The sequence below is a fragment of the Astatotilapia calliptera genome, chromosome 6, assembly GCF_964374335.1.
Source record: "Astatotilapia calliptera chromosome 6, fAstCal68.1, whole genome shotgun sequence".
In the NCBI taxonomy this organism is placed as follows: Eukaryota; Metazoa; Chordata; class Actinopteri; order Cichliformes; family Cichlidae; genus Astatotilapia; species Astatotilapia calliptera.
Window position 1 is genome coordinate 14,218,853 of NC_137427.1, and position 23,531 is coordinate 14,242,383.

Below are 23,531 nucleotides of genomic sequence, written 5' to 3' on the forward strand. Positions count from 1 at the left end.
TTTATTGTGAGGGACGAATGACGAAAACAGGAGATGGCTGGCTGACTGACTGAATAAATGGCTGACTGATCTGAACTTGGAAGGCAAACATGGGGCATAGACAACATCAATGACGCGACGCCGACCAGGAGAGAACTGAGGACTTAAATACACTGGCTGAACAATGACTGATAGGTGACAGGTGAGTGAGCAGTTGAACACAATTGAACTAACGATGCATGGAATAAGAACTAGAATATAATGCACACAGAGTAACGTTAACACAAAACAGGAAGTGGAACGTACAGAGGATAAACAGTGAACATGAACTGAAAATACTGGGTCAACGACCCAGAAACCCTGACAATAAGCTGCGTTTCCCATCAAAACAAACAAACAGGGACCACTAAGTTTTGTGAAAGCCAGTGAATCCCCAGTGTCTTGAATATAGTTATTAATATGCAAGACATAGATTTGTGTATTGACTTTTCTGTGTTGCTTGTGTTTACTAAAGGAAGCTTGGTGGTTTTTAGACATGACTTGAAGGTTGTTGCTTTCACTTCTACAATAGAGGATTAAAAAAATATTAGAGGCATAAAAAATCCAATGAAAGATACCAAAGAACATCACTGCAGTGAGAACAGTGTTATACTGTGCAATTCTGTGTTGTTTAAACTACAATTAAAGTGTCACATAAGGCAGTGTGTATCTCTCTCAGTGGACTGTTCTGTGGACTGCTTTGTATGCAGTTAACAAACTGAACAGATCCACTGAAATGCAAACTGAAGCTGCACCTTGTTAACACTATATCTCCTCAATGTGAAGAGGAAGCAGGAAGTCTTTAAATGTCACTGATTCATAAGTAAGTAAAATTTTATTTATATAGCACCTTTCAAGATAAAAATCACAAAGTGCTCCACAGAAGCTAAAACATAAAAAAACAAAAATCAACCAAAAGCAAGTTTAAAAAGATGAGTTTTTAGCTGTTTTTTAAAAGCGACCACAGAGTCCACAGATCTCAGGCTCAAAGGGAGAGAGTTCCACAATCTGGGGGCCACAGTTACAAAAGCTCTGTCACCTTTTGTTTTCAGCCTCGTGTGTTGGACAACCAGCAAGCCCTGGTCACATGACCTCAGGGACCTGCTGGGAATGTATGGATGTAAAAGTTCACTTATATATGTTGGTGCTTGTCCATGCAGAGCCCTGAAAGTCAAGGTCAAAACCGTAAAGTGGATTCTGAATATAACGGGGAGCCAGTGCAGCTGAATTAGCAGGGGTGTGACATGGGAATACTTGGAGGACTTGGTCAGAAGCTTTGCAGCAGCGTTCTGAACAACTTGCAGCTGCTCCAAAGAGGCTTTACATAAACAAGTAACAAAAGAATTACAATATTCCAGACGAGATGAAACAAATGCATGAATGACAATTTCTAATTCGGAGCGTGATACAATGGGACTCAGCTTAGCAATGTTTCTCAAGTGATAAAAACAGGAGCGAACCAGAGATTATACATGAGCATCCAAAGTAGGAGCTGAGTCAATAGTAACACCGAGGTTCCTGATAGACGGTTTGGCAAATGCAGCAAGTGGACCCAAGTTTTCCATAACAGTAGGTACAAAATTTTTAGGAGCACAAACAAGGACTTCAGTCTTCTCCTCATTTAGTTGAAGAAAGTTTCCAGCCATCCAACCTCTAATGGAGTCTATGCACTTATGCAAAATCTGTAGCTTGGAAACATCACGGGGCTTAAAGGAGATATATAACTGAATATCATCTGCATAGCAGTGATACGAAATGTCCTTAAAAGTGCTCAATAAAGGAGGAAGAGGAAGTAAATACAGCAAGAACAATAAAGGCCCCAAAACTGAACCTTGTGGCACACCATAGGCAAGAAAAGTAGAAGAGGAACTGTACTTAGAGGTAGCCACAGAAAAGGATCGTTCATGCAAATAGGATTCAAACCAGTCCAAAGCAGCCCCTGATATACCCACCCAGTGTCTCAGCCTATCTAGCAGAATATTTTTATATAAGGATATAAAAATATTATTATTACTATTATTGATCATTACCTGTAATGTCCTTTATTTAACATAATTGTTTATTAGCCTAACTAACACTATTTGTTAATTAAACTTTAAAAAAAGGTCTCTTTATAAAAAAAGAACAAAAGAGCTGTGAGTGCAGGGAACACAGTATCGTGTGGCAGGAAAGCCAAGACTATAAAATGTTTTTAACCATGAAGCCCAACAACAGGTCCCTGCCAACCCACATTTTTCACCTGGGGATGTTTGTGGTTCAAAGCATGTACAAAGCCGACAACCAACCAACACCTCAGTTGTGTGCAGCTGCAAACAACCGTTAATGATCTCTCCACAAGTTCACCTATGGAAACCTTTACAGCTTTGACTTCTAGATAGATGCTGTTGGCCAAATGTTCTTTTTCTTCTTCAAAATAATGAAAAAAATAATGAAACTTAAAGAGACTTAAAGAAAACCCAAAAAGTGAAAAACTGTGAAAACCCAAAAAGAAAAGACAAATTTAAAACACCAGTACAAATGTGGCATAAAATCTGCAATTAATCCGACAGGAAAATATGATAAAAATGAGTCACTCATAAAATTAAAACTTAAAAAAGTCAATAAATACATAGAAAAGAGGGAATAAAAACCGTTTTATTATAAAAACAAACCAACTTCTTTGAAGACAGTCTAAAAATATTATCTATGGTAATATAGAAAAATTTCAATGTTAGGCAAAGGGCGAAGGATGAGACATTATCTCTTCCGTTGCTTCACTATAAACTTCCTGTTCAGCTACTTTAAAGTGTTAGCTGTCACTTTCTCACATATGTTATGTCTGAACATCTCATTAAAAAGTGCAAACGGTTTGCATGCTTGGGTTTGCATGTGGTGAATAACAATCTGTGCGCTACCTGTAGTACAGGCTCTTATTTAAAAGACATATTAGCATCTAAATAATGTATTTCTATTACAAAAAATCTACTACTTTAAAGATCCTTTATGAACATATATATGTCATAAACTCTAAAAACTGATTCTTTGAATGATAATTTGTGCTCTCACATTTTACAATAATATGTGTTCCTTAACCGAAATTGAGAAATCCAGAATGAATATGCAAATACACTTTTTCTGATGTAATCAGCCATTCAGATGGCAACAACCCAGTAGACATGGTCGATACTATTGCTTAATGGGGAACAAAAGTGATTTAAGTGACTTTAAACTTGGCGTGGTTGTTGGTGCCGGACGAGTTGGTCTGAGTATTTCAGAAACTGCTGATCTATTAGGGTTTTCCCCCACAGCCATCTCTACGGTTAAAGAGAAAGGTGAGAAAAAGAAAAAATGTGCTGTGAGTGGCAATTTTCTGGGTGAAAATGTCTTGTTGATGTCAGGGAAGAACACCAAGACTGCTTCACACCAACACAACAGCAGCAGTAACTCAAATAACCACAGAGATATGCAGAAGAGCATCTCTGAACACACAACACATTGAATGATGAAGCAGTAGAAGACCACATCTTGTACCACTAATATGAACTGAGGATACAATTCACACAGAATCACACCTGCTCTGATGAGTCTCAATTTCTATAAGGTAAAGTATTAGCAAGGTATAACTAATAAACTGAGTGTTTGTCCTACTTGACTTAATATATATATCGTCCAATATGTACATTCTGTGAGTTGTGATTCCATGCATCCCTCACACTGATTCACCCATGAAACTCAGATTTAGGGGAACACAGAGAAACTGTACTTGCAGGTTGGTAAAACTCCAGAAAGGCTAACAGTTAAATTTAACCACCCTTTGAAGAATTGCATGCCCCATTCTTTTGTTTTTATTTGTTCATATGGTCTAAGGAGCTTGGAAAGAAAGGCGTCTGGACTTCTTTAAGTTGCTTGAAGACGTTTCACCTCTCATCCGAGAAGCTCCTTCAGTTAATGGATGAGAGGTGAAACGTCTTCAAGCAACTTATAGAAGTCCAGACGCGTTTCTTTCCAAGCTCCTTAGACTACGATGACCTGGATGACTGAGAACCTTCACAGACATTTGTTCATACGGTTTGAGTTATCCCAAACATCAGTTATACGTCAGCTAAAATGCCTCTTCGATTCACCACACAGAAAATAAAAGTTTCTTTTAACCATTCCTTACTGTTTGTGTGTGCGTGTGTGTGCAGGATGTGTGAAAAACAGTGTAGGTGTGAGCTGTGACAAATAGTCTGCATTCACTGTCAAGCATCAGTCTTTGAAATAGTTCATCGACAGCTGCCTGTGTTGAAAGGTCAAGCGGATGACAACAGAGGATTTCTGAGTTTAGACCCAGTTTATCCCGCAACAGTGGAAATTCAATGCCTCACCAATGTTGCAATAGGAAGATATGCAACAGCACCTAGCTCAAAGGCACTTGGGTACTTACACCCTTCTGCACCACCTCCCCCCAGCAAACCCTAGATCAAACCTCTTTTTAGACAGGCACGTCACAGACCATTAACATGAGAGACTCCCGATCCGTTCATTAGGATCCCAGAGAGTATAAATACCATCAGCAGGCAGCCCAGGGGACTCTCATCTATCACTTCACCCATCATTCAATAGTGGAAGCACTGACTGATATTTCTTAAGATGCAAACCTAAAGTCTCTTTTTCCTTACAACTGTACAAACTTGCAGTCAGTACTCATTGAAGAAATAGACATCAAATGAACTTAAGCTTCATCTTAAAAGAACAAAATTAAGCCACATTTGGCAGAAACATAAGTACACTCATATCTGATCCAACATATGGATATATCATTTAAGACATGACCACATCAGATGGCATTTAATCCAGATATGGCACACCTAAATCACTTAGCATTTTTGAACAGATAAATATTAAGATTTAGGTCTGTGACTCCACGGTTCAGAACATTTACTTAAGTCATCTGTGGCCCTCTGCACAATACACAATTCCAGCTAAGACTATGTGTCTAAGAATTACTGAACTTAACAGAAGCATTGTACCTACTTGAAAGACCAGATTTTCAATTAATCTTCTTTCGTGAAGAATCAAACTGTAATACATTTACTTGCTCTTGAGTTTTCACTTAAGCAACACAAATACAGCGAAAGAAAACATTTATATTCCTCTTTTCATTATTTTCACATATTTTATTGTGATCTGTAACGAAAACAGTGCTGCTCACTTTGTATCCTTTTGCTGCTGTGTAACATTCAAGCTATTTACTCTTTGCACAGATGACAATCTGAGAGCCCTGAAGATAGAATTTAATAGCTCTTATTATTTGAGCATTCGGCAGACAAGGCTAACGATAATGTGACTCACATCATACAAATCAAAGCATTTGAATGCGTCTCCCTCTTACTAAATCTAACGAATTTATATTGCTGGCATGCATCATGTCTTAGCAGGAGCATCCAATATCTGGAACGCATCTGCACACACTGACAGTCACATCTGACCTTTACCAAACGCTACCAGATTCACATTAACCTCCCACATGTCTACGCTTATGTTGAAGTTAAAAGTTTTTTGTCTGAAATAAAAGGGCACGCACGGTGCAGTGTTGAAAGAGTATTATGTCAACTCACTTTTTATGCAGTGTCTCTGATGCATAAATCTGGAGTGAGAGGCAGTTGTAGACCTGCTGAGATCCTCTCTTCAGCTCTATAAACTCTCATAGCAAAGACCATGGGAACTCGGAACAATCTGTATATGGCTGTGTTCAGAAAGAAAAGCTTGAAGTGTAAATAGCATTTTGAGTTATGAGGACAATAAAACTTTTATATACACTTATAGTATCAATGAGAATAACATTGTGTTTCTGTAAGCCCACATATTTGTTTATATTAGCTTGCATCCCCTCAGGAGACTTAATTCCTTTTCAGGTCCAAGCTGACAAAGTTTATGAGCCTCTCTTCTACCAGATAAAGAACCCGCACCAAGGCATAGCCAACAAACATTCAGCTATGGCAAATGGTCAACACTGTGAGGGACTGCATATCAACAGCCTCCTTTAAATGCACCACCAGCAGCATACAGAAAAGACGCATCCTGGATCTTAGCATGCCTATTTGCTCTACGCTCGAAAAACTGGATTAAATCGTGCTGATTGAACACAATTTAATCATGGCACTCATTTTGATGTAATTAAATCAAGTATAATAACCCATTCCTTAACATGTAGTATCTTTTGCCTTTTTTAACAGCAATTTGTTTGTTTGTTTGTTTGTTTGTTTTAAATAAAATAAATTCTGCGGAGAAGACAGCAAGAAGCAAAGCATCCTCCAGCAGATATATATCCAGTGCATCTTTCAAATAGAGAAGTATGTAGTAGTAAATTACTCCAAACAGACCTTAAAATCAAATCTTGGAGTGGGCTTGGCATTTTCACAGAGCTTCATGGTGTACTGTCTGCTTTATTATAGAGATATCATCTCTCTTTTCCGTTTCTCTATCCGCCCATCTTTTCTCTCTCCTAAATTCTGCCTGCCAACCCGTGCTCCCTAGAGAGTTGGTTACATATTGGTACCAACACCCTCGTACCTCCAATTCTATTATGGGATTCCACGGGGTTTTACAGCAGTACGAATTCTCACTGTACAGTCTTAAACAGAGGGTTTGAATTGCCTTCAGAGTAAACTCTATCCTGTATTGTTGATATATGTTGGACCACTAGTTTCTGAATGTTTCAACTATTATGGTCCAACAGTGATTTGTCTTTGCAGGCAGAAGCCTCACACTTTCCTACTTCTCTGATTTCTCATCTGCTGCAGTCTCATTGCTACTGGCTGTCGTGCAAATTTCAGATGACAAAGTTTACAATCTGCAAGCCGAGAGTGACTTCGCAGCCAGCAGCATTTCCGAACACCTCGCTCGAGTCGTGGGGCTGATCCATGGTAACGACTACAGCATGGTGAGAGAGGTCAAACTTCACTGGACACACTGTGTGAGCAGAGTACATTCTCTTATTCCCTGTGAAAGGAAATGAGTAGCTGTGATGCTTCTCCTCACATGTGCCCACTCCAATAACCGGCCAAAGACATAATACTATCTGGCATTTATGACAGTGTGACTTTATCTGCACATCTTGTGTGTTTGCAGGCATGTTTGAGTCTATAATAATCTCATTTTGCTACAGCAGCGCAGCCCGAAGAGGTCTGCAGGACATGTCAGCATCCACACACCATAATAAATTCAGTTCAGTAAGCACAACTAATCAGCATCAAGTTTCCTTGTGACCGTGTCCCTTTGGAAGCAGTGTATGTGCCGAGGTTTGCACAGGGACGTGTGATAAAAAACATGTGCTGGGATTCAGTTCAGTAAGGAGTGGGAGACTGATTTTTTTTGTTTGGATTTGGGGACTTTTAAATAAAGCTAATCGCATATTTCACCTAAAGTTCAAATCTTTGTCCAATCCTAATTTGGAGGGTCAGTTTTATCTAAAAGTGAAAGGTCTATGTTAGAAATTTAAACACTGCTACACTGACCTGTGCAATCCCTCTTACCACCCTTCACCATCCCAGTCTGTGTCAGTCTGACCAGTTGTTGGGAGTGACGACAGTGGCGACAGGTCAGACTGACTCTATCTCTCTCTAATTCTGAGTGGTGTGTCTGAGGTATCTGCTTAATTGCAATTGAAGACAGGTGACCCGAGGCAGCGCAAAGTCTCATCAGCTTTAATTTGTCACACTAAAAGCTTCTACAAATACCCAACTGTGCCACTTCAACCATGCCACATAACAGTCACCGCTATGATTCGACAAACTGCATTCAAGCCACCTGATCTACACTTGCTATGCAGCATTTGATTGCTCCTATACTGTTTCTGTGCTCACTTGTTGCACATCCACCACTTCGAGCCTTGGGTCTTGCCTTTCACTCGTTGCTTGGAAGGGGAAGGAACAGATATGCTTTTTAAACTTCCAAATACTTTTATTCCTGCCAGTTTGGATATTTTTGCAACATTTCCATCTCAAGCTCGCCTTTAGGCCACAGTTTCCCCCTCTCTGCCACTCAGAAGATGTGTTTAAGTGAATTTACAATGGATTCACATCTTTGCACCAGTAGCTGGCTGAATGGTGAAATGGCAACTGCTGGGCCAGAACAGGCCTGTCTAAAAGAGATGGCCAGCACCCTTGCTGGAAGGAAATGGACTAAAAATACAGATGAAAGGTTCCATTGCCTGTGACAACCCAAGATGCCTGTGGCACAGATGATGCAATTTAGCTCCACTCCAGTTTAATCTTGTTTTCAATTCCCAAGTAGAGTCCTTGTAATGAGACATTGTGTGTCCCAAGCCTTGTAACCACAACACCTCTTTTCACCCACCCACTTGATTCTGCCAAAATCTTCTCCTGTGTGATCTGTCATTTTAAACATTAGCCCATATTAACCCCAACAAAGGGCTGGTAACACCTTCTAGCTAAACATTCTTTTGTGACTTACATTTTCCTATACAGGTATGGTGATTAAAAGTGAAACAGGGGGATATCGTGTACGTGCATTCCTTCTCGACCCTTACGGGATCGTTGGTTCCGTGTAAAATGTTTTTTTTTAAAAACACTCTGCCTGGCTGCAATGTAACCCTCAGGTCAGTTCTGTCTGTTTCCAAGCAAATGAGACATAAAGGGCACTGCGCTACAGCCTAACTATGTTACTCTGTCACAGCTATCTGTGCACTGAATTACCCCAAGGGGCTAGGTGTCTAAATGCGTGTGTCTGTGTAGGTAAGAAGAGGGGCAATCAGCACAAAAAGATTTACAAATTGCCCCGGGGTCATATGTGCTGCTCTGGTTAAGTAGACATCAATGATGCAGCAACATCAGCCTCTCAGTTTCATCTGCTGAGCCCCTGTAGTGAAACGAAGAGCGCTTGCATTATTGATGGTCTTGTCTTGTAAGGCAACGAAATTACTTGAGCTGCTGGTAAAATTACACCAGTCAGTCATACTGAAACATTTAGTTAAACTAAGTGCTTTAATCTGTCTTATTGATACCAGCCTGGAATTTGCTTACACCTGATACCTCACCACTTTCCATTTGTGTATTATACACCAATTAACCAGACGGTAGAAATCACTTACTCAACATTATGTAAGCCCCCATGACTGCTATCTAAACACTGCGATTGGTCAACACATGAACCCTTGAACTATGAAGGTGTCCTGTGTTGTGCCCACACCAAATCGAGTATCAGCTTGGAACTAATTTAGCCATTTGATCAGTAAGCCTGTGGCCTGAAATCAAATCTTCTTTAGCTAACCTCTTTCAAGCTGGTAGGTGAATTCAGTTTTGGTTATTTCTTTATAGACAGAACTCTCAAATTTAATCTCATATAATACCACTGGCTATACTGTAGTAGATTATCTGAATACTCTACCTGGCTGATGGTAAGTATAATCCTATCTGCAGCCTGCCGTACCCTTAAAACACACCCTGCAGCTGTTGCTGTGAGGAATGCATTCATGGTTATACTGCCCCATCAATTCAAGGCTAAACACTAACAACGCGTTTGCTACTAAAAAGAACTAGTTGGGCACCTTAGTGCGCACTTTGTTTCTTCCAGGAAGGGAGTTATAAAACATAGACATGAGTCATAAAATGCAGGTAGCCTAGATACAGCAGATCTTTGGGATATTTGCTGGCTATGGGAGTTATTGCCTTCCTGGATTGCACGCCTAGGAGGCAGAAAGCCATGTAATATGTGTGGTTGCCCCTGGCAACAGTAGTGCTACTGTAAGTGCACAGAAATGTATATGAAAAAGAAGCACCAAGTATTCTGATAAGGGAAAAGACAGCATGCAGTTTTAAAGGATTTGGTCTTTGGTGGTAATGTTTTTTCCTTAAATTGTAGAATTACAGAGTCACGCACTTCGCTGCATGAACAAACGGATCAGAATAATTCATAGTCACGGTGTTCTAAGTAACACCTTCTTTTATTGCAGTGGATTTCTGTGTATTAGGACCCCTCTTAGGAGCCGTTCTGTTAGGTAAGTATACAATATCTTTTACAATTACCTTAAGAGCAGGAGTAACTATGATAAATATAGTGGCATTTAAGTAAAAGCATGCCATTACCTTGGCCTACAGAAACACTGTGAGGAATATTGGGAGTAAATTTTGATCAGGATATTTTCTTCAATGTGCATATAAAACAGTTACGTAGGACTGCTTTCTTGCATTTGCACAATATCTCTGAAATTGAAGTCCCAGAGTGACACTGAAAGGCTAGTTCATTGATTTGTCACTTCTAGGCTGGACTACTGTAATTTCTTATTACCAGGATGTCCTAAAAACTCCTTCGGTTGACCCAAAATGCTGCAGCATTCTCAGAAATCCAGAATCGAACCAATCATTATCCTTGAACAATCAGGCTCCATCTTACCTTAAAGACCTTGTATTAAATATTACATTTCAGCCCAATAGAGCACAACGCTCTCAGGCTGCAGGCTTACTTGTGGTTCCTATGATATTTAAAAGTAGAATGGGAGGGAGATCCTTTCAGGACCCTCTTCGGCAGAAGCAGCTCCCAGTTTGGATTTGGAAAACAGATACCCTCTCTACTTGTAAGATCAGGCTTAAAACTTTCTTTTTAATAAAGCTTACAAGGGTTGGATCAGGTGACCCTGAATCCTCCCTTATTGCTGCAATAGGCTTAGGCTGCTGGGGGCTTCCCATGATGCGCCGAGTCTTTCTCATTCTCTCAACTCTTTTCACTCACCATGTGCTAGGGCTGCCACAAACGATTATTTTGATAGTCGACTAGTCACCGATTATTTTTGCGATTAGTCGACTAATCAGATCATGCATCCATTGGACGTAAAACGTACAGCTTAAGAGCAGATGCATGCTTACTGCACAAGCATGCATCTGCTCTTATATAACTATCATTAGCTTACAGCTTTAAGTGTGTAAGGTATGTGCTAACTAAAAATAAAGACAAGATGATAGTTTATTAAATTTTAATGAAGTTTGCAGATTGTTTCGGTGAAGTTTAATAAACTCCTTGCTATCTAAAATATAACAGGACACTGGAGTATATTCTCCAGCATCTCACACTTCTGATAATCAGTTGTCTGCTTGACGTTTATTCAGCTGTGTAAAAAATATAACTTTAATCTCAGCCAAACCGATTTACTCAGGAACAAATAAAATACTAAAAAAAAAAGCCAAACAATAACATTTTCAAGTTATCTGAGTGACTTAAATATATTTAACCTGAGTAGCGAAAGACGGCGGTGGGTTTGAAAACAATTTGCTGGGAGTCCGGTGTTCTCACGGGCTCTAGTGAGCCTTGCTCCCGGCTTAGCTATCGAGCTAGTGGGTAACAGACGTCTCCGAAAACGTCGGAGCGCTTTTGAAAATATGTGGTGTCCTGATAAACTGAGCAGATATTTGAGGTTTACACAGCTACATTCTCGCCTGAAAATATGTTAAACGTTTATTTTGTGACCCAGAAAGAATAATAAGAGTAATATTAAAACTAACTAGCTGCCGCCATTGTTGGAAACTGAGCTGGGCTGCGCTATGAATTCTGGGACACTGCTTCTTCTTCTTCGGGGTTTAACGGCAGCTGGCATCCTTGTACATGCAGTGCTGCCATCTTCTGTTTCAGTCTGTTATTACACTCTTAAATCCTACTACTTATTCCTGCGTCTTTTGTGATCTTACAAAGCTTCAAACGACGCGTCGACGATTAAATCAGTCGTCGACGATTTTGATAGTCGACGTAATCGTGACTAGTCGACTAATCGTGGTAGCCCTAACCACTTTGCATTTAATCATGAGTTGTTATTAATCTCTGGCTTTCTTCCAGAGTGTGTCTTTTGTCCTGTCTTCCTCCCCTCACCCTAATCAGCCGCACCAGATGGCTGCCCTTCCTTGAGCCTGGTTCTTCCTGTTAAAAGGGAGTTTTACGTTCCCACTTTTGCCAATGGGGAGGGAGTGCAGCACTCCGAAGTTTTATGTAACACATGTATGAAACAGAAATGAGTGAGATTTACCCTGAGACTATTTCATACAGTTACAGCTTCAATGTCTTCCACAGAGTGCTCTATTTAAAGAGTATGACTAGATGATCTTGAACGGCAGTGTGACATATCTCTAGTTACAGGGGCCAGGCCATGCTGCTGCTACACTTGGAGGTCATGAATGTCCAGTAGGCAAGCAGGTATGTAAATGCAAGCAAGCGGTGGTTGATGGCAGATAGCTGATACTAGAAGCTGATAAAGAGGCCAGTGGGAGACCTCATAAACGTGTCATATAAGAGATGATATTCATCTCAAAATTTTGACAGGCCAATTAAAAATTGGATTTTAAAATAAAGCTCTTTTTTAATTTACTAAGTTAAAATGATAAAATTATCAGGCAAAAAACTAATTTACAGAATTGATCACTTTATGAACCATTTCAACTAGAACTTTAAGCACAAATGCCAAGTGGTTTAATAATGCAAAATGCAAAAAGAAGCAAAACTAATACAATGGCAAATTTCATGGACGCTCACTAAATTTCACAGTGTCTCGCTAGGATTAGTTTTTCTTTTCGGTCACGATTTATTTTGACAGGTACAGAGAAACAGCTGCTCGAACTGTGTGCACCTCTTGGCTTTGCCAAGACAGATGTAGTTTTGTTGATTATAGCCACCAATCCTACATTGCCCATCTGTCTGTGAACTACATCAGGACCCAGTCATCATTAATGCAACATTTGTATGCCAGTCGGGTTGTCTCTGAACTCCGTCCTACACAAAGTCACAACCTGTTTTTTAAAGATGTTTGGAGATTGCATTGGTTTCTATTGCTTTTGATACTAGTTCCTAATCAAATATTTTGTAATAGTTATTTTATGAAATTCATTGTAAATGAAATCAAATCAACAGCATTGTCAACTTTCCATATAAACTCAGCAGCAATTTCATTAGGTATACCTGATCATCTGCTCATGAATGCAAATTCATCAGTCAGTCAGATGACAGGAACTTTAGCATTTAGCCATGAAAATATGTTCCAGAAAATAAATTGGGGAACAAAGGTGATTTAAATGATTCTGAACTTGGCATGGCTGTTGGCTTCAGCCGGGTCTGTTCAGAAACTGCTGATCTGTCTTTCCCCACACAGCCATCTCTAGGATATACAGAGAATGGTGAGGAAAAGACAAAATATCCAGTGAGCAGCAGTTCTCTGGGTGAAAATGGCTTGTTGATGTCAGCAGTAGAAGACCACACCGAGAGTCCCTCCTATCAGCTAAGAACAGGAAACTGAGGCTACAAGTTGCACAAGTTGGCCAAAGTAGGACAATAGATTGGAAAAATGTCTCCATTTCTGCTGTGACAGGTAGGTCGTAGGGTCAGAATTTGGCATAAGCAACACGACAGCGTTCTGCCTTGTATAAATAATTCAGGCTGCTGCTGCTGCTGCTGGTGTAATGGTCTTGGGCATATTTTCTCGACACACTCTGAGCTCCTCAGCACCACCTGAGCATTGTTTAAACACCACAGTCTACCTTAGTACTGTTGGTGATCACGCCTTTTATGACCAGAGTGTGTTCATTTTCTGATGGCTGCTCTCAGTAATATAACACGCCATGTCACAAAGCTCAAATCATCACAAACTGGTTTCTGAAACGTGACAATGATATTACTGTGCTCATCTGGCCCGCACAGTCAACAAATCTCAATCCAAAAGAGCCCCGTTGGCATGTGGTGGAACAGGAGGTTCAAATTATGGATGTGCAGCCAACAAATCTGCAGCAACTGTGTTATGCTGTCATATCAAAATGGAGCAAAATCTCTGAGTAATGTTTCCAACAATCTGCTGAATGTAAGGTTAGCTTAGACAAACCTTAAAGCCTCACTGACACTGATGGGATTCATTGGGTAATGCTGGTGGGGCAATTCATTTTTCAATACTGGTGCAAATCAGCTGATGCCATAAAAGCATCAAATGTGGTACACAGCACTATTTCAGAGAGACAATAAAGTCAAGTTTCCCTTAAGGGTTTCGGGAGAGAAGATCACTGAGAGAAATATTTTAGTCACTTTCACTAAAGGTGGCAACCAGTTATTCAACGGCAACACAAACAATGAATGAGTTTGCCACCTGCTGCTGTAGTAATTCAGCACTGAGTCAACAGGACTTAAAATTTGAATGGGCTTCTTCAGATAACCATTAGATTCGTTTATTAATGCAACTATATAAAGGATGGTGACACATTCAAGGAAATAAACAAACCCTTTATCCTGAGGGAATCCAGTGGTTCGGGTGCGCTGTGGGGGCCATTCTCCTGCCATGTTTTGAAGTCATTTCTCTCTCGGAGAAATGGGCAGATGGCAAAGACTAGTGCACTGCCGGGAAGCTTGCCTCAGGTATGCTTTTATCCACACCTGACTAGGTGTGGCCAATTAGCACCAGCTGAAAACACTGAGACGATTAGAAGCTGCACAGGGACGTAACACCACCATAATCACCACATTTCTGAGATCAATATTTATATATGTAGCTATCAACGTTACTCTATAAAAGGCAGGATTTTATTTCATTTTTAAACATCTGGAGTATCTTTGTAGCTCAAGATGCTTGGAAAGTGATACTTCTCAGAAGAAATGTCAGTTTAATTTTTCATTTCCCCCTTTACAGACAGCTGCTTCATAACACGATAAGGAAACATGGAAGCACTACAGCTGTCAAAGAGCGACACTGTTCGGGAAAGAGCGAGGTCTGGTTGGTGCAACTGCATATCGGTGGCACGTACTTCAGTTTAATGACAAGGAAAGCACTTCCTCGTCAACAAAGATGTAAGAGGCAACAGCTGGGCTGGGTTACTTACATCTGTATCGGGCCCCTTATCTGCCCCTGGGCAGGAGAACGTGACAAATTCATGGCATCTCTTGTGGACCACAAAACAGCAAACTGTGGGAGATGGGGAGAGAGAGAGAAAGGAGAGAAAGGGTTATGTTAAAATACAGTGTTTTATTATTAATGGATATACAGGCAGCAGAAAGACATGGAGCTCAGATAATACTAAGAGGAATTGAAGAAAGACTGATGTCTGGGCTAGGCTCCCTATCATGTGTCCAGATGGCCAATCCTGCCTGCAGGCTGACTGCTCTTATTGGACAGTACAGTGCCACCTCCTCACTGATATGACCGGAGCTAAGGCAGACACCACGTACACAAACTCACACTCTATATTATGCACATGAAGCACACCCAAGACAAACAGATTCACAGGCTGACAAAACTGTTTAACATGTATCCACAGAATACACATCCAGACTCACACACTTGAATGTATCTGCCTACACGCTGTCAGAGTCACTCTCTCGGTATAAAAGCCAGGTCACCGAGTGCACTGTAGTGCGCAGCCAAGTAAGCAACCGACTCAACGTGGAGAGCGGCGCCTGTTTCTGGTGCTTAGAAATTGGGAAACAGAAAAAAGAGACAGGCTGGGGAGGGTCTAATTGTGCAAACTGGCTAGCACAATTGACAAAAACTGCACATTATGTCAATAGATGTCGAGGCTGCCCCTTGTTAAAAATAAATGTGTCTAGATAAATGTTATTTCTGCTTCTCTCTCCTTTCTAAACGCAAGCGAGCCCCTCTTTTTCTTCCTAGTACTTCCTAGTGTTTTCAAGGCTACTGCTTACAGAATGAGATGAAAGCATCTAAATTGGTGGTTTTCAATAGTCTTCACTTCACACTGAAAATCCCTGAACAGACTCCATTAGTGATTTATGAGAAATCAATGATGTGATGCGTTTTCAGAGACACGGCCCGTTTTTCAGTTTCACTTTTTTAATCTTTCAGCTGTTCAGCAAAGTAATGTGAATCGGGTCGTATCTTTCACTCATGCACACCCACCTCTCACCTCTCGTTATTTAACTGCATCCCTGTCAAACAGCTCTAACCAGGAACAAGGAACACATGACTGAGTGTTAAAAATGAGCTGTGATCATCCCCATAGCTAAGCATACATCTGTACACCACCCCAGGAGGTTTTTAAGTGCAGACTTTAAGCTTTATTTCAAGGGGTTTCAATGACTTACAGCCACTTTTATACATAATCTTGCATTTACAGAGACTTATAATACAAGAAATCAACATCAGTTTAAATATAATGATTGCTTGACTGCAAATGACTTCAGTCAAGAAGAGATCATCATCCTTGTGATGCTCCGCAAGGTCTTCACTAAAGCTGCTGCTTATTTCAGCAGCAACTTTCAGTTTTGTCTCCAGCGACTGCCATCAGAAACTCTCATGTTCGTTTTGCCCTTTGCTTTGGGTCTGTATCCATTTGCACTGCAAAGTGTTGCCCAATTAGTTTTGCAGTACTTGGCTGAATCTGAGCAGAGAGTACATTTCAGAATTCATCCTTCAACTTCTATCGGCAGTTGAATAATCAATAAACACTAGTGACCAGGTTCCACTGGGAGCCATACATCCCCATGCCATTACCATAATTGACAGAAGATGTGGTATGCTTCAGATCAAAGCCGTTTCTCTCCTTTTCCATTACTTCTCTCTTTCCATTATTCTGGCAAAAGGCAATCTTGGTTTCGTATTCCCAAAGGCTTGTTTTCCCGGAGCTATGCAGGCTCTTAAAGATGTTTTCTGGCAAAGTCTTATCGGGGCTTCTTGTTCTTTAATGTAACCAGTGGTTTGCACCTTACTGTAAACCCTCTGTATTTACAATCAAGAAGTCCTTTCCTGATTGTAGACTTTGATATGCCTACCTCCTTGGGAATGTTCAGACCTTGGTTCTCCCGTACATGTATTTGTTTGTTTATTTTTCCAGCCTAATGATCGTCTCCTCCATTTGCATTGACATCTTTTTAGACATCTATATTGAGAGTTCCAATAAAAAGATGTGAAATGCAAGTTTAACACTTGCAATCAACTCCAAATATTTTATCTACCTAGTTCGTCAGGAAATAAGAAGGAAACAGGCCTCATCGTGAAATGCAAATGCTTGTCAGTTGATTGTTCGATTAACTTTGAGCCTCCGAAAATTGGGACTATACATAACAATCGCTGTAATTCCCGAACAGTCAATACAATGGACTTGAAATTAAACTCGAGAAAATAATAGTACCACTAAGACTTGCTAAACTGTTTCTGTGTTTTATGCACAAACAGAATTTCAACTTGTCTGCTTGTGAGATAGAAAACCTTCTGACATTCTGGATTGTCACTGTCTGTCATCATAGCCGTCATTACATTTCATATGGTATTTTCTTTGCCGATATTTGGAATGTGGGTGGCAGACACCCAAACCAAACAGTGTCACAGAGACTGCTTGTGTCAATACCAAGAGTTTTGTTTTCAGTTTTGCCTAGATACCAGGTAAAACTGGTTTTAATTAAAGTAATATGGTCACAAATCACTTTCTCTACTGCATTTTTTCTATATACACTGTACTAAACAATAAAGAAAGTGTTATGCTGAAAACATGATGGTATTCACATGTGCTTTAATGATGGCAAATCAATACAGCCGCCCGCACACAGATATATCACACTACCACAACTTGACACCTTCCGGCCCCTCTTGTCTCCTAGGAGCTATCAGTCAGTACGGTCAATAGCCAACATGAAACCATGACCCATAACTCACACCACAGCCAACCCACAAATCAGACAGGTCAGTGATTTAGGACCTCCACAATTCATCCTGAGGTAAATAGCTGATAAGGACAAGGGACAAAGTCCCTTAAGTTCACCCTACGAACACTAAATGTCGACAGAATGTTACAGCAACTACTCCTTAACCCAGTCTTGTGTTTTGTTCTTCCACTGGACTTTCTTTAAAGGTTGTAGTTCGTTTGTTCTTTTAGCAGCCAGCATTCACCAAACGCCAAATCTTCTTTGGTCTGTTCATTCAAAATAAGTGCTGATCCTGTTGCTGAGCATATTTAACTCATAACGTAGTATATTTATGTTGAAAGACATTATGTTGTAGTTATCAAGTCCCCCACCTGAATGACCATATCATCTCAAATGAGGGCAGCTGGTGGCAAAAACACAAATTCATCTAAAAAACTTTTGAAAAATTCTTTTAAATAGGGTCTAAATTTCTACAGCGACATTTTTAAAGTTTGAATTTCGATTGTGGTTTACTCCTGTTCTCCTTTGTTGTTTGGTTTAGGCACCAAAACTACTGGTTTAGAATTAACATGAGATTATGGCTTGAGTTAAAAGATACTCTTTCAAAAACACTGAATGGATTAGACCAGAGCAACGAGTTCCTCTGCATCAGCACTGCATATTTTGCATGTATTTCATCATTTCACTTCTTCTTCTTCTTGTGTTTAATTATGACTTGTGCAATAAAGAAAATGCAAAACATATGTGCTAGTAGCTTTCGTCCGCTTTATTTTGGCACTCCAGCGATGCATCATTTTCAGATTCTTACATCAGTAAACTTGTTTAAGTTAAATTGTTTGGATCAAACTGGTCAATTTTTTATTCCTGGCAAAGAAAGCTGTTGTCTGCAACATACAAACCGATTGCTTTTTTCTGAGATTTCTATAATGGGGCTTGCATGTCGATATGAAGGGAAGGATAAAGGCGATGGTGTAAATTTGAGCAACAGAGGTGGCAGGCAATTAGTTTAGCAGAAACGAGGCAAAGGAGAAAAAAAGAAACGAGGCAAAGATTAAGAACATCAAAACTCGGTATCATCTGGTGTTCTCATTAGAGCGGAGTTGCTTCTGATCAGTTTTCCCAGCAGCATTTCTTTGAAGCAACACTTAAGAGGTTTATCACATACATCATCTCTGATTGCCACTGCTGCAGCTTGTTTCCATTAGGGCACCAAGATAGTTACTTGATAGTTACTAAAGTAACTAAAAGGTCTCCCGGGGACGGATAAACATTATGTAAGTGGGTCAGTAAGTAGAGGGGATAAATGATGCAAAGTCTTAATAACAGGGTGGTCGAAACTGGCAACAACTTTATAGGTTTATATATACACCACTGCAATTAGCAAAACTGCTAGATATTTAGATCAAAACATCAACCTCTAGGAGTGGGCAATTTATTATTAGGCAATTAAGGATCAAACAGTTGGTTATGTGAAGGTTTGCCACGTGACTTTTCCAAATCCGATGTAAGATTTCATGGACTGAACCAAAAAAGCAGCTCAGTTGTGAAGATTTAATGACATTTGTTAGAGTTTTGTCTTCCTCTGACCTAAAAATTTCCTCACTCTCTGGAAAGGATTGTTCATTCTCTAAGTGTAATAGAGGTTTTTAAATCACTACTTTTTTCCCAAAAGAGAACATAGCTGAGATATGCTCCTACTCCCACTCTGGAAAATCAATTTATTCCAAACCGTTCTCAGGTCACAAGTTCATAGTAGCAATTTCCTGAAGTTTTCGTGAATGCAGGCAGGAAATAAGACGGAGGCAACGATTAAATTCACTGGGTTTTGGCTATGTGGATGCGATTTAATTCCAAGGCACCTCGCAAAAACAAAGTAACCCAGAGCTTTTAAATCTAATTATCAGGAGGCCATGCAGCCCACCGGTGGCCTTGACAAAGGCCTCTCTTCCTAGACTGGGAAGCATTTATTATTTCTATTCTTTTACATTTTTTTCCCATTTGGAACAGCAGAACTACTTTCACTGAACAATAACTCTGTGACAATCAGACTTATCATTAAAAAGGAACAATTTACACCTGGAAAAGACAAACGGTATAGATCAAATTGAGTTGGATTGAGATTTTACTCACTGTGTGATATAATTATACACGCCTTTCCTCTCAGTTTGACAATTGAGCGTCTGACAAAAACACTGAGCAATATGCCTCCATAATGTTGCCCCTCGAGAATAGAGAGGTCTCACAGGGAGCAATAGGCATTATGTAACGGGTAAGGAAGTACAGCTGACAAATATCGTCTCTGGTTCATCCAGAGTAATGAAACACCAAGGAAATAAATTAATCCAAACTGGCAGGAACTTGTATATTTTCACCTAGAGCTGGGCGATATGAGATTTTTTCATATCACGATATGTTTTTTTCATTTCAGTCGATAACGATATCTATCACGATATAAGCCAAATAACTATATTTGTAAGATTTAAATGTGCCGTTGCTCACAAGTAAAATGTGAAATAATCAGCAGCTTGTTTTGATTTAAATATTTATTTCTCATAATAAGTTCAACAGGGTAGATGTACTTAAGGAACATGAGACTTTTTCAGATAAATAAAGGCAAATATTGCAAACTACACAAAAGGCAGCCGCTAAAGCGTTTAAGTTTCAAAATAGAACAAATGAAACAGAGACTACTAAATTGTCAATTCCACTTAGAAACAAAATATTAATTCTAAAAATAAATCTTAGTTTGTTTTACAGAATAACAGACAAAACTGACCAACTTTTGTCAATATCAAATAAACTGAGAACTAAAAGGAAATTCTCAATCTCTCCTTGTTGTATAGCTGAGCTTTTCAAACAGTTTTAACAGTTACTTTAGTCTGACAAAAGCCGAATGACGAATTAGCGCTTCCAGTCAGAGACTGAGGCTACGTCCACACGTACACGGGTATTTTTGAAAACGGAGATTTTCCGTTTTCGTTTTAAAAAAGAATCCCGTCCACACATAAAGGCAGAAATGAAGGAAAACGCTGCTATGAACATGCCAAAGCAGCAGGTGGCGCTAGATTCCTAACCGTGCAGAAATGTTGGCCAATCAGAATTCTAGAAGCCTCGGTGGGAAAAAGTAAACAAAGCTGCGGCATAGAAGCAGAACCGAGTTGTATGTGTGGACGGACAGTAACTGTGTGTATATGTAAGCATTTAAACACTGCAGAGAGTAGAATTAACAGTATTGTAGAAATTCATTTCACCGAAACAATAACGTGGCGCACAGTGTGACGCATGCACCAGTTTATTGTATTTCCAGACTTGCTTTCGGCACAATTTACAGTGCACGCTACTCTGTTTTTTGTCAGACTTGAAATAGCCGAAATACCTTCCCACTACGGAACTTCTATGGCTCTTCCGTTCGACAATCTCTCCGGCATTGGAACCATCATCTGTTTTCTCTTCGGTCACGCTCGGTTGATTTTTCTAGTCGGCACACTCATTTCCTCCATTACCCGCTGGCTGCTTCCCAAACAAACACACCTGCGGCTTGGCACTTGTGCTGTACGTAACAAGTCACGCGACGTGACGCTGCGGCTGTGATTGGTTCGGCTCTGCGCTACTTAATTTGGCTGACCTTTTTTTTTTTTTTTTTTTTTTTTTTTAAGAGGACAAGAGCGGCGAGGTCTATCGCGATAGCTTAATTTCTCTATCGAGTAAAAGTTATATCGCGATACATATCGTTATCGTTCTATCGCCCAGCTCTATTTTCACCTAAAAATAATTCCCAAACATACAGTGTTTCTGCCAGCAATATTTTATTCTAGTGAGCGTGGAACAGAATAAACCGTGTTGCCACATGGATAGGTGTGTTAGCGGAAATCTAGGATTGCATTATTTGCTACAAATAGAAACAAACAAACAAAAAAAGTACTGTGCTTATAGATATTTGTTTTTAATGAGTCTAGTACTAGAAGACTCATCCTAACACGGCACAACAACTAAAGGATAGCACGGTATCACTATATTTCAAAACTAATACATCTATGTAATAGAGTCCCAGCAGAAAGCTGGGTCATCCTTTCAAAGTCACAATTTTATGTTCAAAAAGGACCTCGGAGTTACTTTAAAAAGGCTGTTGTGACATACACCCATGTCTAACCCTAACCATAACCATAACCCTAAAATTAAATGAAATTGTGTTGATACTAAAGATAAGATAATACCCTAAATAACTGGGGGGTTCTTTTTTTGGGGGGGTGTCCACTTTTGTACATTTTGACCTTCATTTCAAAGTTTCCTGACCACAGTAATTAAGTAGTCACACATTGACATGAATAAACTCTCTACCTGAAGTATTGGCGGTCGAAACAGCTACTGACTGTGGATGATAAAGTGATGTTAAACGTCAACAACACTCAAGAGGCTGCTTCATCATCAACACTATCACTATCATCCTAACTGTAAGCTGTCTGCATTACAATTGGCAGCATTGTGCATCACTGTCATACGAGACATAGCAGATCCATCAGAGGAGAATGGATCGCTTCTCATGTGAAGTGACAACATGAAAGAAAATATAAAATATTAACACAGACTTTAAGTGATCTACCCCTGATTCGACTTGGACCCCAATCGTTCTACCTGTTAAAGAGAGCTACTGTAGATTAGTGACACTGATTAAAATCCCTTTCTAATTCTCTTTAATGTCATCCACTGAACACCAGGAAACAGTAGTTACCTGATAAATCAATAAACCTTGTACTGCTTTGTACAGCAAAGTAAATTGCATTGAATGTGAATTTATGGCAGCATCAGTGAATACTTGCCTCTTACTCGGTTTTGACCTTTGAGTTCTAATTGAATACCTTACTGGCTGACTGTCAGTGAAATACAGGTAAAGTTCTCACAGACAGGTTTCTACATTTTCTTACAGTTTCATGTAAATATTGCAAAATAACTACAAAACAAAAAGTAGCACACTATTAAAGATCCACCAATTGTAAAATTCTGGGTCGATAGAAGTGCAACAAGCCTGTAAACCAAAAATAATTCAGCTGATAGTAAATTTACTTCCACGTTGTGATCTGTTTTAAAGTCTTTTAGCTCATCATCATGCAATTTTGCACATCTAGCCAATGTAAAATTGATGCGACAGGTAAATATCTTAAATAACTTACAACAGCAAATGCTGTCTTACATAGTCGACACGGACGATATCCATGGATCAGCGCATCTCTTTACACGACACCTAAAACTTTTTGTGCCTGTGTGGGGTTTTTTGTGTGCTCCAGCTCTTTTCACACAGCGCGAAGACATGCTTGTTAAGTCCACCAGTGATTTTAAATTAGCTGTAGGTGTGAATGAGAGTGTACAAGCTTATCTGTCTCTGCCTGTTAGTCTGACAGAGTGGCAGCCTGTTCGGGATGTGCACCACTTCTTGCCCAATAAAAGGCGGGATAGGCTCCACTTCCAAAAAACGGTGAGTCTGATAAGTGGGTAAGAAAAATGATGACTAGAAGAATCAGACTAGTTAGTTCAATATTTACTGTCTGTAAGGTAAGTTAAACGCATGGTGGTTCAACAGATTTTAGTTCAGCTCCCAATAAACCCAAATATTACTGCATACCATGGAACAGCAGCATCTTTTATGAAACCAATCATTTCAGACAGCCTTGCTCTGACCAGCAGCAGTGGAATATGGCTTAATTGCCCTTTTCTTAAGAAAAGCTTTTTAAGTAATAGCTTTTGAAAATACTCAATTCTTAAGCAAAGAGTAGGAGGTTGTATTGTACAAGCCATTTACAAAAGCTTATTACAAAACCTTCTTCTGATTGCATCTAATGCTGTCCTTCACACACACAGGTCCCCACTCATTCAAAGCCTCCAGTAAATGTTGCTGTGAAAAACAATCAATACCTAAATTTGGCAGA

The 23,531-nt window shown here is 39.8% G+C and overlaps 1 protein-coding gene across 3 annotated transcripts in view; it reads right to left on the bottom strand.

Moving 5' to 3' along the window:
- The window catches only part of prkcaa (protein kinase C, alpha, a), a 139,066-nt gene that overhangs the window by 70,409 nt on the left and 45,126 nt on the right, over positions 1 to 23,531 (bottom strand). For 2 of the 3 annotated variants that reach the window (XM_080302794.1, XM_026170434.2), the window contains one exon: positions 14,835 to 14,917. In XM_080302794.1, the coding sequence (XP_080158920.1) occupies positions 14,835 to 14,917 (83 nt within the window). Of the gene's footprint in view, positions 1 to 14,239; positions 14,375 to 14,834; positions 14,918 to 23,531 lie in introns of those variants that run through there. The other variant, XM_080302795.1, reaches the window with a different exon arrangement.